This window comes from Aythya marila (assembly GCF_965140915.1).
Source record: "Aythya marila genome assembly, chromosome: 2".
Taxonomy (NCBI): Eukaryota; Metazoa; Chordata; class Aves; order Anseriformes; family Anatidae; genus Aythya; species Aythya marila.
This window is the reverse complement of record NC_139043.1, coordinates 122,459,963-122,478,345: the sequence shown is the minus strand read 5'-3', so window position 1 is coordinate 122,478,345 and position 18,383 is coordinate 122,459,963. Positions and strand designations below refer to the sequence as shown.

Genomic DNA, 18,383 nt, shown 5'->3' with positions numbered 1-18,383 from the left:
ATGTTGTGGATTCAAGGCCCCAAACAGCTGCAAAAGCAGAGCCTGAGGGACACGGCCTGTGTCGCATGTCGACGCTAGGACAAGCCAGCCAGCTGTGACCTCTTTGCTCGCTTGCTCCCTGCCCCCGCTGCTCTCCTGGGGCATGCTTGGAGCAAAGGCGGTAGCCCTGGCTGTTACAGTCCCTGCAAGGGCATGGAAGAGACAGCCAGCGACCTTTTGGGTTGCAAAATGGGTAATGATCACGAGGCATCAGGGTTCTGATAATTTCTGGTTTTGTGGCCTGCTTGAATGAAATGCCTGTATGATGGCTCTCCCAAAGCATCCACTCCCCTCCTATTTCCCTGTTTATTCTAGCTACATACACAGGGTGTGTGAAGAATGTCTAAGTAACTAGCTTTCTTTCTTTCCTTTCCTTTTTTTTTTTTTTTTTTTTTTTTTTTTTACTCTATATAAATATGTAATCAGTATCATGTAATTTCTACGGGTGGGGAAATCAGAAACAGGCATCGTGAGCTTCCAATAAAATCTCATTACATGGGTCAGAAACCACAGCTGCAACATCTGTATCTTCTTCCGTGAGCCTACAGTCTGAGGAAATTCCAAATAGCTTTCTGCAGGCTGGAAAGTCTGCACCCTGCACTCCTAAGCCTTTCCGAGAAACTTCACGGCAGTGGGCAGGTCACCTTGGCATATTTTCCAAACTTTGTCAAGAGCACAAACAAGCCCAGAAGTTTTCCAAAGGCTGTGTTCTTGTGCTTATCTGTCCTCCTAGTCATATCCGGAGTCTGACACCACAGACTCACAACTTCTTATTTATTTATTTATTTATTTTTTCACTTTATAATGGGAAACAGCATTAACTAAGGTTTCTTATGTGGGTAATAACTGACAACACTCAGCTTAAAAGTTCAGTGGTGCAAAATGCAGTTATCTTCAAGAAAGGCCTTTATTTACTGTTTGCTTCTGCCAGAGAATCAACACTTTCTAGCAGAGAGAGTAAAGGAGGGAGGAATTGACAGACTGTACTGAAGAGCCCTTGGAAACTTTCTTCCATCCAGCAGTTAAAATTCTCACACAGAAATTGATCTGAAATGCCCTGGAGAGGAAAATGACATTGCAATTTCTTGGTTGTAGGTGGTTAATTAATTAATTATATGGTTAATTAATTATCCAAAAGTTATTTTTATATGGATTAAGGATGTGGTATTTATATGTCTGGAAAATACCTTTGCATAATCAAATCCATGCTTCTCTTTGTTACCATTGCGAGAAATGGTGTAATTATAGAAGCGAGAGTTCTTCACTAATCCAACCCACTCTCTCCACCCAGGAGGGATGTAGCTGCCATTGTATTCATTGAGGTATTTCCCAAAAAAAGCTGTGAAGGTAAAAAAAAGAAAGAAAAAAAAAAAAGAACACACACACACATGAGGCTTTGCAATCCAAGTCTTTTAGTCTGAGTCAAAAGCATGCATGAATGAAGACAAAATGTGTTAGAATGAGTCAGAGTCACTTTATTAGAAATGTTCCTTTTATATCTTAGAGAGTTTTGAAATTAAATTATTTCCAGAATTTTTATAAGAGTTGAAAGCCTTTGTGACTTTATTTTTTTTTCTTAATCTGCCACTTTTGGAATCTAGTGCTGATGTGAGATTTTTTTTCTTCTCTCTTTAGAATGCAGATGTTTCTCTTGGTATCCACTTGAAAATGGAATAAAAATTCAGTCCCTAGAGGAAACATCTGAGAAACACCTCTTGTAGCTTTAAACAAGTTCTATGATGTTTTGGAGCTTGGCCTCTAACTTTTGAAAGTTTGGTCTTTGCAACCTGGCTGCATTTTCTGGTTTGATAAAAGGTCTGGGAAGTCTGGATCTGTTTCCTGCTGGGCCCCATATGGGTAAAGCAAGAGGGAATCCCTGCCCTGCTTTAATGCCAAAGCTTCTCTGAGGCAGACAGACAACGTCTTGGAGGTCAACTATGTCTACCTGGCCTGCAAAACTAAGCATATTTTTCCATTAGCTGCAGGTGACAAGTCATAACCCCCTCAGAACGAAGCTTTCAGAAACTGCCATCATGCCCAGGAGTGTCTGCAGGTGCTCTTGCCAACTCTTCTGGACAGAAGTAAAAAGAAAAACAGCCTCACAATGCTGTAAACTCTCAATTCTTGTTGGGAATGCTTGTGCCAAAGATATGCGAGTGCTGAAAGCTGGCCAACTGGCCTCGGAAGGATCGATCAACTCTCGCACCCTAGCAAATGCAGCTGCATTGCTTCTAGAGCCAAGTGGGTGTGGAAGCTCTTAAGGTGTGCAAGCCCTTAGAAGGTGTCACCTGGAGAGGAGAGAATGACAGAGATCTCTTCCTTTGCAAGGACAGAGGTACTGCATGTAATAACCACCCATCAGGCTGTACCCCTCATGGTGTGCATCCCCTGCCCTCACCGCCAGCCTGTTCCCGCCAGCCAGACCTGCCCACGGACAGCTTCTGCCCAGCGTCACTCCCTCAGCTGGGTTTCGAGACGCACATCAAACACCCTTACTTGTTTCCTACTAGGAAATGAAGTCACTTTGGAAAACCTCACATTCAACCTAGACACATTCAATCTAACCAAAGAGCACATTTGTGGAAGGGCTTCAGTAATTCAGATCTGATTGATGTGGGCATGGTGAACTCCTTCCTGGGAAAACTGGTGGAAAAATCAAAATGTTCATAATTAGAACTTTTTTTGAGGCAATATAACTATGGTGCAATCAAATCTTTTAGCTGCCAAATGTCACTAACCAGAGGTTATAGTCATATATAATGTTTCTTTCCTATACCACGTAGAATGTGACATATAAACAAATCCTGCAGACACTAGCCCAGACTTTTTAGCTATTCCTCCCACAGCCACTAAGAAAGCAACCCAGCCACTATCCTTTTCTCTTCTGGGGCCAACTAGAAGTCAAAAAATTTGAGGTGAAGAGGGTAACCGTGGGGAAGGAATACGTGCCCAGCACCAATGCCTCCCAGAATGGAAACGATAACTCTCCTTTAAGGCAGCCTGTGTCAAACTCTCAGGGAGTCAGATGTTCAGGGAATGTGTAAAGGTAAAGGCTGAAATACTGTGGGAAAAGAAGCCATAGAAAGAGCAGAAGGGAAAGGGAAATCAGAGAGACAATAATGAAGAAAAGCATGGGAGAGTGATTTGACCGTGGGAGAGAGAGCATTACTGAGCCAAGCAAAATCAAGGACAGCCTGTGGTTCAGGGGACACTTGAGGTCAGCCCTCCTGAATGCCATCCCAGATCCTCCAGCAGCATGACCCTGGGGAACCTCCACGTGCTGCGTTCATCTTTAAAGGACTCTGTGCCAACCTGCCTCCCACAAAGATCAGAGGCTCTCAAACTGTAAGATGGAAGTTATAGCAATTTAACATGTAGGATGGTTTGATAGCCCCACCTATAATTACCATTGACTAATACTGAGACCTAAACACTGTTATTTGCAGTTGTGCCAAACTTCAATCAGTAGTGATGATAGTTTCCGTGCTATCTGACTCAGGCTGGATTTTGCTTTGTGGAAAATTTTAGCCAAACAGTTCAGCAATTTCCAAGAAAAAGGCTAGGGAAAAATAAATGGGTTTGCCCATTTAAAAAATCTTTGGCAAGCTGTTCTCTAAGAAGCTCTAGTGTCTCTAGGTTTTGATTTAGTGCCTTTGTAAATAACAGAGGTGGCTATGAAAATCTGTACTAAAATAGCCAAGCTTTGAAAAACTGTAGCATACAGATGATCAGGAAAGACTTACTACAGCTTCTCAGTTTAATGTCACCACAGGTTGATCCTTTATGGACCTCAGAAAGTCCTCACAGTTTCAGTTTTGACCCTAAATCAAAGAACAGTCAGCTTCTTTCTCTCTTGCTCTTCTTTTTACATTCAGGCATTACCTGAGAGAAAGCCACGAGCATAAAATGCAGAGATGAAAAGTCCTGGAACACAGGGATGGGAAAAGATAAATTGAATTTAGAAAAGGAAAGGGAGGCTTGGAGCTGGTAGGGGGCAATTCATCCTGGAATTTCCTTGCTTTAGGTTACTTAATTTTGCAACTTTAATAATGTTTTGTTAGCTTCCCCTTGGTCCCCTGAACCCCAGATTTCAGGCATGTTGTGAGACTTCAGATTGACAGACTGAACCATTCACCTTTGTGTTGGCAATGATTTAGCATTTTATCATAAAAATAATCTGAGAAATGTCAAGTTTTAAGCAGCTCCTTGAGAGACAGTTTGCAGAAATAGGTGTTTCACCCTGTTGTAGAATAAAGCAGTTCCCATGTCAAACACACAGTAAAACCCTGAATACTTGTAGAAGCAGCAGTAGCTGAGATAATGGATCACATTTGCCAAATTACTTTAACCAAGGGTGGTTTGCTGGTCAAAAGCTCAGGAGGATGTGAGTAATTATACATGTGAAGGGAAAAGCGAAGGTTTTACACAAACACAAGAGTTCAATCATTTCACCATAGGGTTTTCTGAGTACCACTGAGTACAGGATAGGGCCAGTGAGTCAGAGCTGGAGCTCCGTGCCAGCAGTTAGTGTCTGGATCTTCAAGCTCTGAATGAAGACAAGTGCTGGAATAAAAGGAAAGCACAGTAGTGTCCATGGGGCCATATAATCAGCAAGTAATCACTACTGGTGTCCTGCATGCTTTTTTGTTAACCGGAGGATTGTAAACAATTAAAGTGATGTAGAGTATGTCGCAGAAGTACTCAGGAGCTGACACTGTGATGTGCAAATGCTCTTGCTGGATCCTCAAATGTTTGGCTTATAAAGTCGACCTGCATCCTTAGCTGTAGCCTGGCACTTGCTGATTTGCCTAATTCTGAGTGCTGACTGGTGATGCTCAGCTTTGGAAGCCACTTGCACTCAGCAGTTTCAAGGTTTTGGAAGCCGTTTTTGCTTGTAATTAATAAAATGGAGATTATGACTCAATGGGTAAAAGCCTCATTAAAAAGTAATGCCATTTCAAGGGACATCTTTTCATTATTGTGTTTAACAGCCCCCACAGGGATAACAGGAAAGATAAATGCCAATTTTTGCACCTTAATGACAGTTTATATCAGTATTCTGGCAGTTTTGCTAACTGTTCCCGGGACACATTGTTATTTTTTAATCACATGTAGAGTAACTCTGTATATCAAAATAATTACATTCTATGTCAGTATGTTCAATTAAGTCTATGCAAACAACAACACATGGCAGGGTGAACAGTTATACAGACATCTATGTGTCTCAGGAGTGGCTGCAGAATATGCATGTCTGGTAGCTAATACGAAAAGATTCCCTAATACAGGTTTTTGTTTTCCCTTTAGCAATTAGCTAATGAGTCCTGAACTGGACTGAGAGAGCCAGGGGGTTGCAATTGACAGCAAGTAGAATTTGACCCAGGGGATCTCTGGAGTTTAAAGCCAGGATTTTTTACAGCTTAATGTGATGCAAATTCTTGCAATTCCCACCGCTTAATTTCCCAGCACTTAATACAAGATTTATGAATAATGTTTACTGCATTACACAACAGAATTAGGCCCCTTACCCCTGTCAGCATTAGTGGATTAGCACACAGGTGAACTGGGCTGTGTCTGCTGGAGACACGTCTCTCCACTTCCATGGATCAAAGGACATACATTGTGTTTAACACCCTTGATATTTGCTGAAATTTGTGGGAATGTTTCTGATTTAAAACCAAACCAAAGCTTTAAGAAGGCATGCTGCTGTAAGGTTTAGTCATGCTGACCCAGACAAGAGCTTTAAGCAGACAGCCCACTTCCTTTAGCAAAGTCAGGAAACTACTCACAAGAGTTGCAAAGCACTGTTTACATGCCATTTCAGAGCTGACGCACGGTGACTCTGTGCTCTGGGGACAGAGCCCAACAAAATTGCAACTTCCAGACTGCTCCACTAAAATCCTTCTTGCTTTCTTCCCGTTATGCAAACAATAGGTTTAAAGCTGGAAAGTTTGATTTTTCCCTTCTGCTGAAAGATTACAGAGCATTAGGGTATCACATCACCAACTGCAGCAAGTCAGACCAGTATTCCAGCCCTCCCTAAGGAATGAAATAAGCGCAGACTCAAAAATGCCATGAGGAAACTGAGGCACCAAGAGGCTAACCCTCAGCTAGACCTAAGTCATGCAGGAAGCCTGTGGCATTGCAAAAAATATTATTCTGATTTCTTAGTTCCCTGTCATGTAACTTAACCACAGCAGAAAGACCCAGGTTTTCTACTCTTTCTCCAGATTCGTGGGTCTTTCCCAGTCGCTGTCAGGTTTACCATTGTAACCAGAAAGAGCATTAAAGCTTTTATAACTCAGCAGTTGCAAAAAGCATTAGCCTATAACTTGATATACCAGTCGTTAGGCTGGGTGATGGCTTTAACAAAGCTTGCATTATGAGCCAAGCTGGTAGCACATTCCAGTACTGATGTTGTCTGACACTTCTCATTATAAGACCCTACTTTCAGTTGCTTATAACCTTCTCATACTTGGACTGAAATTTTCCACACTGGATGTCTGCCTCAGGCTGAATTTTTTGAAACTTCTTAGCCCGAACAGTAGCCACCTTTGAGAACCACAGCGATGGAAAAGGAATTACATGTAACATCTGAAAAAAATTATGCAAGCTTTCATTTGATAGCACTTCCATGCTCTGCAAGGAGAGCATGAACTCTGTCAAAGACATGATAGATTTTCTGTCAAGGAGGCATCTTTTATCATCTTAGTGATAATCTGTCCAAATTTTGCTCGGGTTTGAAAAAAAAAACACTGCAGTTTGCATCTTCTGGAGATCTGGGCACCTTGGGGCATTCTTTGTCCACCTGTGAGGGGTGTCAGTAGGCGGGAGAAAGTTGATTGAAAAGCAGAGGGCAGGAGGTGAGCAGATAAGGACAAGCATTTTGGGGAAGGGCCCCAGGGGATCCAGCAAAGGAACTGAGAGAGGGAAAAAGAGAGAGAGGAAAAGCAGCGGAGGCTCAGGGGCCCAGGACGGGGAATGTTGACCAAGACACTGGACAATGAATGAAGAAAGGGGAAAGAAGGAGACTGACAAGGCAAGGAGGGAGGGTGAGGGGGGTGGGGAGAAACTGATTTTCTGAGTGGGCTGGGAAAGGAGATTGCTAATGGCAAGTGGTGGGAACAGGACATGTCTGTCAAGAAATGACTAGACGCCAGGCGGGGAAGGAGGGTGGGAATGACTTGCTGACAGACAGGCTGGGGGACAAGGCTCAGAGCATGGACCCAGAAGAGGCTTTGCAGGGCCAGAAGACTGGGATGAGAAATCTGAGGAGTGGAGACTGCTTCTCCAAGTTGGATAGGATAAGGGGAGGCAGAAGTGCAAAGGAATGAACGCTTTTGGACATTGGGAGGACACAACAATGCCTGAAAAGGACTCCTGAGACTCACTGCTATCTTCCTTCCAGCAGACATCTGAACCCCCCCACCCCATATACATGTATGTGATAAAACCCCACTCGGCTTAGTTACTGAGTAATAAAAGTCTTGCAGAAGGGATCTGAGACCTCTGTCCTAGTTGATGTGCATGCTAGCATTATACCTCTTGATAGCGGTCTATCCTCTTTTTAAATTAAGGAAATTTCATCCTTCCCCCCAAGTGATATGCTCTTATGCAGTTAAATCCTGTCATTTGGCCACATGAACAAGAGAGATGAATTAGTTCCACACACAAATGTTCTACCCAGATTTTCTGAAATGAAGCACTTGAATGTGTAACCTTGCTAAAAATTATTTAGTGTATGGTTTTCTGCACAGTATTTGGCAGCACAGAATTCTGTTTCAAGTGTGAGTGGGCAAACATGCTGTGGTTTTTGATGAGGTCCTGGACAGAAACCAAAAAAGGTTTCATTTCAAATGATAACAGAGAATGAGAAAATCCTGCTCATTATTCTATTTGGCCTTTTCTTTCATCCATATTTCACTTTTTTTTGTGAACTATTTGTATATATTCATCATGTTTCACTTTTACGTAAACATTTCCTAGCTTGACTGAAAGTGCAATTCTGTTCCTAAAAGTGAGATGTACAAGCATATTTTTAGTTATTTAAATTATTTACAAGTTAAATTATGTTTGATGCTCCTCACCCTCTTTTATGACAGTTAAGAAAGAACCTAAAACTTGGGATTTTCTATTTTCACTTTAGAAATATTCTGAAAACCACAACTCACTCCCTGCATACTCATTCCCACCCTAATATCATATCCTGAAATCCTCTCTGTTTTGCAGTGGTGCATGAGGCAGGATACAAATTAGGTCACTGAAACGATGCAGATTAAACATAGCGTGTGCTGGCAGTGAATTGTACCGTAAGGCTGTGAACAGGAAACACACAAGCTTTGCCTCCAGAGGAAATTTATTGTCTACCCACACCTTCAGAAGGCATAATTTTTGCACAAGTTATGAAAGATTAACTTGTCCAAATGTGTCAAAATAGAATGGTGTACAGTTTAAATACTCCTTCCCCAAACTGCTTAGCCTTCAGTCTTGTCACCTCAGTATTTTATTAGCTCTTTGGTCATAACACTAGCAAAGGTATCCGTAATTGACAAAAGTCAACTGACATACATAAAAAGCTTATCAACAGCATTCACTGTTGAAAATATTAACTAGATGTCAAGCAAATGACCATTTATGTTCATCATGACACAGAAGTCTGTGGCTAATGTCAAAATATATCAGATAGCAGCATCCTGATGTCCAGCCACTTCCTGAGTTCTGAGTTTTGCAAACATGAGTGTTTAAAAAATAGCATTCATGCTGCTCAGCTTTTGGCATTGCTGTCCTTTAAAAGGTTAAGAATACTATCAGGACACTTGCATGCATGAACCCTAAATCTTATTCTGATTGCTTGATCCATCTCAGCAAGGAGTGAAATATTGGGAAATATGTCTTCATAAAGACAATTAAAGAAATATGTAAGCAAATAATCACCTAATTTGGTGATCTTTGTTCTTTCAGGTGTGATTGCGTAAGGGGAGAGCCTGGTCCTGAATTTGGCTTGTTGCTGTGAGGCTGTCAGTGGTCACTGAGCCAGAGCAGACTCCTGCTCTCTCCTGAACAGCTATGCTGCCTGTGAAGGGCTAATAGGAGAGAGGATTAGAAGGTAATCATTTTATAAGGTAACACTAAGCAGAGAGAGCTCTGAACGCATATCTATGTTAAATCAGTGGGAGAATTTATACTTAAATTTCTCTTCAGATATGCAAAGGGGTGAAACTTCAGCTAGTAAAACTGTAAAATTCTCCAGCATACAAAGTATGACACACGTTATACCGATAAAATGATGGTTACATTGATGTCTCATGGATATCGGCTGTGCTGCTGTCATGGCTCTCTCTTCTAAAATGCTAAGATAATGCTTGGTTATTGCTACATTGAAATGTGGCACAATCCTGCTTGCCTACTGGAGGATGCCAAGGTTCAGGTAGTGCGCACCTGGAATTTTCCTCTGTATTTGTGTAAGTGTATGGCAGCGTGATCTGACAATACTGAAGAACACATGTCTGAGAGGCAAGGCTATGTGCTGTAGGGCTAGGGAAAAAAGAATAAAAGGTAAAGTAAAAGACTTCAACAGTACTGTGGGAAGTATTGAAAGGACAGCAAATAGCCAGCATTGGAAAGGGCTAAGCAAAACTTCCAACTCTTGCAACTAATAATCTTGTGAATAAAATTTCTGAATCTAAATAGCTGGTGGGATGTTTCTTGACCTTAAAACAACAAGATGAAAGAAAACTTCTGAAGCTGTTCTGACAATTTCCATGAAATTTGAAAGCAATTACAGAGTGACCATCTTTCTTCCCCAGTATAGCTGGAGCCTATGTAATAAAAACTAATCTCATCTCTGAAGCTCTGCAGAGTTGTTTTGTTTTCTCTTTCTATGTATTTTGTGTATCTCCCCCTGCTATTTCCTACTGTTTGTTGGCATTCTAGAAATTCTGGTCTAATATTACCAATTTTGTGGATTTTCAAAGTCGGGAAGCTGTGCAACTGACTCATTTCTGCATTAGCATACAGCTTGTGAGTAAGAGAAACCATAAATATTGCAACATCATTAATTGTTTTAGGATTTTTTTTTTTTTTAATGATAATTAGAAGCAAAAGCAATTTTGTTTTGGCAGTGTTGTTTCTGAATATTGTCTGCCCTGTTCCCACACAGCACAGTTCCTGCCTATGATTTAGCACTGACATTTCAAAAAAGGGATGTTCCCATGAAACAACATCTCCATTAGGTCACTTAAGAGTAGAACAGGAGTAAAACAGAAAAAGGAAATAAAAAAACATTCTGTTTTTTGTCAGGTTTTCCCGGTGGGCTCTAATTACGACTGCAGTTTATTACAGCACATTTCAGACCTCTTTAAATGGACTGCTGTGCTTGCTTGGAGTCCTCATGGTTTTAGCAGGACTCTCCTCATAAGCAGCCTGCCCACACGTGATCAATTGCAGTATCCAGGGTTTAGTTAAGGCTGAGGCAGGTTTAGACAGCGGATGGTTTATAGATGTTGGAAACTATCTGGAGTGAACAAAAGTAAGGACATTATATAAACATTCTGCCACCCCCTTATTTCCACTGGCTTATATAATAATTTGACCCTGTAAAAAAGTGAGAGCTAAATCCTCATCAGTTCAAACAGAGAACCTGATCTGAGGTACAGCACATCGTCTCAACTGGTATATCAAGGTTCCCACTAGTCCCTTATCAGGATGGCCACCAAACCATGAGTGGCCTCGAGTCACTCACTTTCTCTTTCTCTGCCTCAGTTTCCTTTTGAGGAGGGTACCGATTTCCTCTCAAAACACAGAGGCAGATAAATGAACAGGGCAAATACCTGTGGAGTCTGCTGGTTCTGCACAGAGTCACGATGAGCCCATGCGTCATGTAGTCATGCGTCATGCTCTCTCTCCCCAGCTACCTCTTTTCCACTCTCAATTATTTTTCACTCCTAGGTGATCTTGAGTCATTACAATTTTACTAAACCTTCTAGCTGTGAAATGTAGATTATTAATTAGTTAGTGGACTTTTGATGACTCTTTAATGAGGCAACAATGTCCTTGAAAAATGTATTACAAGTTCTACTGTTAATTAAGCTTCTGCATCAAAAAATAATTGTGGGGTAATTGGGAGGGGGACTCATCTTACAAGGAGTAAAGGCATAAGTTCTTTAGGGTCTTATTACTATAGGGTCAAGAAATGCACTTTGGTTAGAAACAGTTTCGTACAAGTATTTTTGTTTTCTTTTTTTTTTTTTCTTATTTTTTTTTTCTTTTTTTCCCCTGTCCTGCCCTTCATTAACGCTCAACTACCCTGATAGTTTTAGGACTTGAGTTCCCTCTGTCTGCTTTTGGAAATGGATTTTTTCCTTTTTGCTTTTAATCTTTTGTTCCTTTCCACTCAATAGGGCCAGGTTTGCATTTAGTAGACATCTCCATGTGACTTCATAATACATGGCAGAACAGACTTACCCAAAGCAGAGTGTTTACCCCCAGAAGGGCAAAGAAGGTGGGTGACACCAAAGTCTGCCACAGCAGTTCAGTCTACACAGGAGGCATTCAGTTCTTTAAGTTACATTACAAGTCAGTAAGATACTCAATTTTTTTAAGAACAGGAAAGGCAGATCCCACATGAAATGGCCATCGACCAAGCAGAAAAGGTTTCTGAGGTGTATATTTTAGGATGAATTCAGCACATTTTCTAACAGTGATAATCAGTTTGCTCTCTCCTCTCTTTTTCCCCTCAAAAGCCTTGGTGCTGACCCTTACTCAGGCTTAGTAGTGCTGTATTTTGGTGGCAACTTTACTGAAATCAGCTTAACAGAGACTAAAGAACTGTTCAGTACATGTATCAGGCCCAAAGAAGATAAGTATTTGTTTTTGCTTTTTAAACATGATGCAGAAGCTCTTCATAATTACAGATAGAGAGAGACAGAGTGGAAGAAAGAGTGAGTTTGTTTGGTGAAGAAAAGATGGCAAACAGGCAGATAAATGTAAGACGCCGAGTGTAGCAGTATTTAGAGAACTAGGACAAGCAGACAGCATGGAGACATTTGCCTGCTATGTTTTGAAAGCAATCTGTTCTTGTGCCTAAACCACTGATACAGACAAATTTCTCTGCTGCCAATTACATTGTAAGGAACGCAGTTGGCATCATGATCCATGCCTCCTTGGTCCTGTAAAGGAGAGTCTTTGTAGTCGGATGACGCTTCTGGACAAATTGCACCCTGTTGACCTCGCACAACTCCTGTACCTCGAGAAGGGGAAGTCAGGCTGGAGCCTAACGTGTCTACAGATTGAATCTTAGGGGATAGGTGATGCATAAATGAATCGGGTTTTACATCAAGCTGAAGCATGGATGAGGGGAATAAGAAGAGCTCTTTGTAGACAGGAAAGGGATCTCCTGACTACGGAAAACCACCAGGAATTTACAAGAAAACTATCAAATCTTATTGGTGCACAGCAGAACAATCCTTCTTAAAAGCATGTTTCTATTCATTTTCAGAAAATGCAAATGAAGTATCACCTCGTGGCAAAGTTTAAATTATAGCGTTCACCTTGTTTCACTCCCATGACAGGCACTTTGCTTCTGTGAGGTCTTTGGCACCAGTCCCTAGTCTGGCCCTGACATCTTCTCCCAGAACTGTTAGCAGCGGTCCACAAGCAGACCCTAACACTGACCATAGTCATGGCTGGAACTGCCAGTTCAGACCCACAATGCCACGAAAATGCACCTCTTTCTCACGAGGTGTAACTGCCCAACAGCTTATTTCCCACCTGGGACATCCAAGCATGAAAATATGCTGCTCCATTACAAGTGAGTTACTTTGCGTGGCTGTTAGCTGTAGATCTGGACCAGCTGGCAGTAATACCCTCCCTCCCCATAACACTAAACCCCTGCTCTGTAAACCCAGTTTGGAACAATAGTCACCTCATTTCAGGCAGTGAGTCAAGACCCCCCACTCCACGTCCACCATCTTCACTTAAACAAAGAGCTACTGTTGATTTGTCTCTTACCTGTTCTGTACCCAGTGTTATTGAGATACACGGCAAAGGTGCGGGGCTCGTGAGTAGCCTGCCAGGAGGGAGAAGAGCAGTTCTCGTTGTTGGTGTAGATGTTGTGGTTGTGCACATACTTCCCAGTCAGCATGGAGGAACGTGATGGGCAGCACATCGGGGTGGTTACAAATGCATTGATAAAAGAGGCCCCTCCGTTCTCCATAATCCGCCTGGTTTTGTTCATCACTTGTAAGGAACCTGCAAAAAAAGGTACTGATTATCATTCTGCTGCAAGAAACAGAACATGTTGGATGTTATTTTGCCATTAAAAGTAAAGTATTAGTGGTTAGGTTGCTTTCAGACATCAATCTGGACCACTTCATAGCTTAGGTAATTTTAGGAGAAAAGATAAAATCTGTCTTATATCACCAAACATATTTTTCAGGATTCCAGAAAGATTGAGTTCTTTTTTTCTCAGGCTTCAAAACAAAGCTAAAGTGCAGACTAATATAGAAATACAGTGTTAAAGCTTTAGAGCTGTATCAAATTTATAGGTCAACAGTACTTCAAACACTGCTGTAGGAAAACAGTATGTTACACAGACTGCATCATTAGTCAATGTGCCAGAAAGGTATGTAAAATTCTGAGATTACTAATGAATCTGTTACAATTCCTTCTTTTTTATCAGATAATCAGAGAGAGAGAGAACGGGGTAGGTGGGAAGGGAGGAAGGGAAGGAAGGAGTAGGTGTCTGGGAAGGGAGAGAAAGAATTCAGTAACAATTTTCCCAAAGGGAAGTTTCTCTGGACTCAGGATCAGCATGTCTGGCTCCAAAACTAAAGCACTGTGATCAAAATCACATTTTGGCAATGAATTTTTATGTAAAAAGTACTAGCAACATTCAGCACCTTTCTCAATAAACTCTTGCATTCTCAACATACTCCTGCACTGATCCATTTTAAAGAACGAAGGTTGTTGTTTGTGTCATTTAAGACTCCTTTGTGAAAAACAAGGTGAGACAGACAGGACGTGCAGATTTCTGACTGCAGAAAGACTGAGCAGCTCCTGATAAGGTCTGTCAGTACTTGCTGATAGCTGTCAAACTTTGCTGTTTTGGTTATCCAACAGAGCAGAGAGTGAACAGTGACTATGAACCATGGATATGTCAATATGTGTCTAGGAAACGTCTGCAATTTCTAATACTTGCTCAGTTTTTACTGTAGAAAGTGCTTCTGGAATTCTTTTTTTTTTTTTTTTTTTTCCCTTTGGTTTTACAATTCATTTTTTAAAATTGACAAGTCAGCTTAAATTTAAAATTAAAATAATTGATTCCAATGATAAAATAAGAGTATTTCTTGGTGGTTCTGTTTGGATCACTTGGAAAAGTTTTAAAATCATGAAATAAATGTCTGTAAGGCCACAAAACTTCCAAGGACGTTCAGCTTTAGGTGTAAGCAGTAAAATCTTACAAATAATATTATTAGAGAAAGTTAAGCATGCTCTGGTTTTGCTTTAGGGCTAAAGAGTCTGTGCTGAATGTGAAATCTTTTTCATCAGAACTGTCTGGTAAAACAAAAGGAAGAGACAGTTAATTCTTTAGCAATTCCTGGTGCAGCACTCATATGTGTCTTTAAGGATATATTTAGTACCCTGAGCAGAAGTCATCATCATTTTGGATTCTTCTTCTTTCACAGTCCATCTTTCCTAAATGCAGAGAATCTACATTTGTGCTTTCCTGAACTCAGTACAGACAAAAAATGTGCTTAGAGACACAGAAAAGTAGGAGAGTAACTGAGAGCTCCCTGAGCACTAGAGGTCTTTCTTTTGTATGAGTGGGAGTGTTTCAAGGAGTTGTTGAGTAAAAGTCAAATAAGAGATGATCCTTACTCTACATTGTCTTTATTTTGGACCCCAGGCTGGCTTTTCCTTTTTTTTTTTTCTTTTTTTCATTTTCCTTTTTTTCTTTTTTTCTCCCATAGCTCTCCCATTTTTTAAATGCTGCGGTTTATTACTGAGAGTTCAGCTGCAAAGTGCTTGTAGGTCCTCTCAGATGGGAAGCACACTGTCATGGTACACTAATGCACAGTAACAGCATCAGAGCCAACGTGCACTTTCATGCCTCTATGCATTATAAATGAATGGCTGTTACAGCCCTTCCTCATTCCTCTGCTTGGTCAGCCCTCTGCTCTTGCAAACCTGCTGTTTATGAGTAAGTTTTTCTTCCAGGTATGCACTTACTGACTCTGATAATAGATATAGCCCCTCTGGAAATTCTGGAATGGACACTTCAAAGCAGGTGAGACTTCCTCATTTGTGAAACAAAACATAAGTAGGAGATAAAACTTGCTGATATAAGTTATAATCCTTTGCTGTCTGTAGCTCTCCTCACAGCTTGTGCTCTTTACCATCTGGCCCACAGTCTTCAGGGCACATGTACTCAGGCGCTGTCTGACAGCAGGACACCAGCGCTCTACATGACCAAGTGGGGAGCACCTAAGGGGAACCAGATAACTGAGGACAGCCACTTTGGACAAAGAAATTAGCAAGTTTTGTCAGAAAGACATTCAGCATCACCTCTCAGTTTGTTCTCCTCATGTGTTGAGAAGTACATGCAGTAACCAAGGTTTCATAAAGAGTCTTAAAGTTGCTGTAGATTTTCAGCCAGGTGTATCACAGGTGGACAGTTCTACAATGGGACAGCCCAAACTATCCTGTCTTAATTTGTTTATGCAAGGCCTCAGTAAGGTGACAGACTCTTGCGGATCTCAGAATATATCACCATTTTTTTCAGCTTGTATTTTTCAGTGCTTTGAAATTTCTAGTCAAGATGGAAAGCAAACCAGGTAAATTATGCCTGATATGATGTATCCAGATGATGTTGTGATCCCTTCACCAACTGATGAAGAAGTAATTGTCTTATTTTACTTCTTAGGGATTTTTTCATCCCCTTTTTAAACCTTTTCCCATTTGTCCAACATCTCAAAGGGCTCTGGGTTTAAAATACTGGAACTACGAGTCTTCATTATTTTTGACTCCTTTTTGACATTGCACAAATATCCCAGTAAGGATATAGAGGGGTCATGCTTGAGGGCCAGCTTGAGGGACTGATGTGTGCAAGTACCTGGGACAAAGAAGTGACAGAGAACATAGAGGGCAAGGGAAGTGATTTAAAAGTGAGCAAAAAGTTGAAAATAACAGTCCTCATGCCTGAAAGGAGAAGAGACATGGCCTTAGTGGAAGCTGCAGCTACCACCCTGAAGAGCAGTAATACACTGTCTCCAGAGGTACTGTTCCCATGCAGTTCTGGGAGCTGGTGTTTTGTCCTTAGCAAGATGTGTTTATCAAGGCGTCAGGCAGTTATTTCTCTGTCCTTGGGATCTTGGTGAAGGCTAAAAAGTGTGCAAAGGCACAATTTCACTGATTACTTCCCAGCTTCCGGCCCTAACTTTTGCTGATTTTCATCAAGAGCCGTGGGCCAGGCTGTTTCATACTGCCTAAGTTACCATCCACCAGCTGATCAGTAATATCCTTCCTCCGTGCCGTGTTCCTCTCAGCATTTATAATAAGAACTGACTGGGATTGTGGAGCAGTTTGGGGCTTTTATCTGATAAGTTGTATGAGACAGCATCTCTGCTGAACTTCTTTGTATTCAGAATGCAGAACTCAGGGGGATGGTGCAGATCAATATGAAGAGCTGCTTTGAGCACTAACTAAATTCTAGTTCTCTGCTTCTTGCAAATTTTACTTTGGGTAACTCCCCTGTATATCATTTACACTCAGGCAGCTGAATATTTTGGTTCAATTCTTATACATACACTAGAGACAAATCTTTTCTGATCGAAATCTATAGTGTACCTTATATGCTTTTATGTTCAAGCATTCATTTAGAACAGCTTTTAGAAATGTTCGTGCTGGGAATACAATAGCAAATAATCCACATTGAGAGACTTTCAGTCTTGTGATTTTTGGATAACTCTGCCTAAGCTTTATTCTGTTTGCGACATAAAGTGTTACTTCCCACTGACCTCTGGGAAACAGGAATTTTTTCTTTTTCACAGGAATCACGAAAGGGCAAGGGGATACTTCACACATGGAAAACAGTATGGCTTTGCTTTTCAAATAAGCAGAATGATTTATTAGTAGAAGTGCGAATAATGCAATACAGTAAGTCTTGGGGCTGAATCCTGTTTCCTGTGAAATGATCTATGGAAAGGGGAAACCTGTGTCTTCATTCAATGCGCTGGGAATGCATACATGTCCAGGCTATTGCTCAACTGCTTGCTAATAGGAGCCAGAGCCCTCTGTGAACATCCAGTGCAGCTTTCAAAGAGAGGAGCTCCACAAAATGAACAAAGTGGCTTGCCACATCCTTCCTGCTCTCTCACCACTAGCAAACCCTCTCTCAAGATTGAAGACAGCTAGTCGGTAACATTGTTCAGAGACGTGTGTCTGCTGACCTACCTTCCCCAGCGCCTTGGAGAAAGCAGGCTCTTTCTGACCACAAAAAGGAAGATGTGACTTGACCCTTTTAACGAATTCAGAACAACTCTATCGAGAAGAAATGCATTCCTATTGTAATAGCTGTATTTTAGGCCAAAAATAGAGTCAGGAACAGACATTCGTTATGCAGCATGGCTAAACAGAGCAGACGTTTGAAAGAGTGAGAAATGAAATAGATAAGATGCACTCAGATCTCGGGGCCTGCTCTGGGACAAAACTGCTGCATGAAAGGATTAACCCTCAGTCACGAAATACAGTGTATTAATTATATTCTCACAACTCTGAAAGACTGCATAAACTATTATTGCATAATGACAAATACAAAAATGCTAATAACTCAAGAATGTCAGGGTTGCTTTTATTTCTTTCTGCCTATAACTTTTTGGCTGAAAGTATTTGATATTAGCATAAATGAACTATTTCATTACAAGTTTTCTGAATGAAACATTTTGATTTTTTTCGGTGTCATGTGGCATTTTATTTAAAAAAAATCACCTTACTTTTATTAAAAACATGTCTTTCATTAAAAAACACTAAGAATGCAAGATTTCATTTCAAATTTATTTGCCATTTTTCCACCTTTTTGATCTTACCTCCTGCCCCCAAAACTAAAATATGTGCTTGGGGGTAACCTAAAATGATCTTCTTTCTCTCATTTTTTCACTTCAGGCAGTGAAACAAAAATCAGTTATATGCGTAACCATCATTAATATCTTTCTAACTTACTTAATGGAAAACATTCAAAGGCCTCCTGTAACATCATCCAAGTGTTTTAACTTTTTCCGCCCTGAGAAATATATGTGAAAATCACTTCTGTCTGGTGTATCCAGGTTGTGCTCACATATTCAGTATACTTG

At 40.9% G+C, this 18,383-nt stretch overlaps 1 protein-coding gene across 1 annotated transcript in view; it reads right to left on the bottom strand.

Annotated features, from left to right (window-relative positions):
- SULF1 (sulfatase 1) overlaps positions 1-18,383 on the bottom strand; it is a gene marked incomplete at its 3' end in the record, with an annotated part of 95,289 nt that overhangs the window by 14,907 nt on the left and 61,999 nt on the right. The window contains exons 6-7 of the mRNA XM_082752254.1: positions 13,045-13,284; positions 1,227-1,378 (exon numbers count right to left, since the gene is read on the bottom strand). Coding sequence (XP_082608380.1) covers positions 1,227-1,378; positions 13,045-13,284 — 392 coding nt within the window. The remainder of the gene's footprint in view (positions 1-1,226; positions 1,379-13,044; positions 13,285-18,383) is intronic.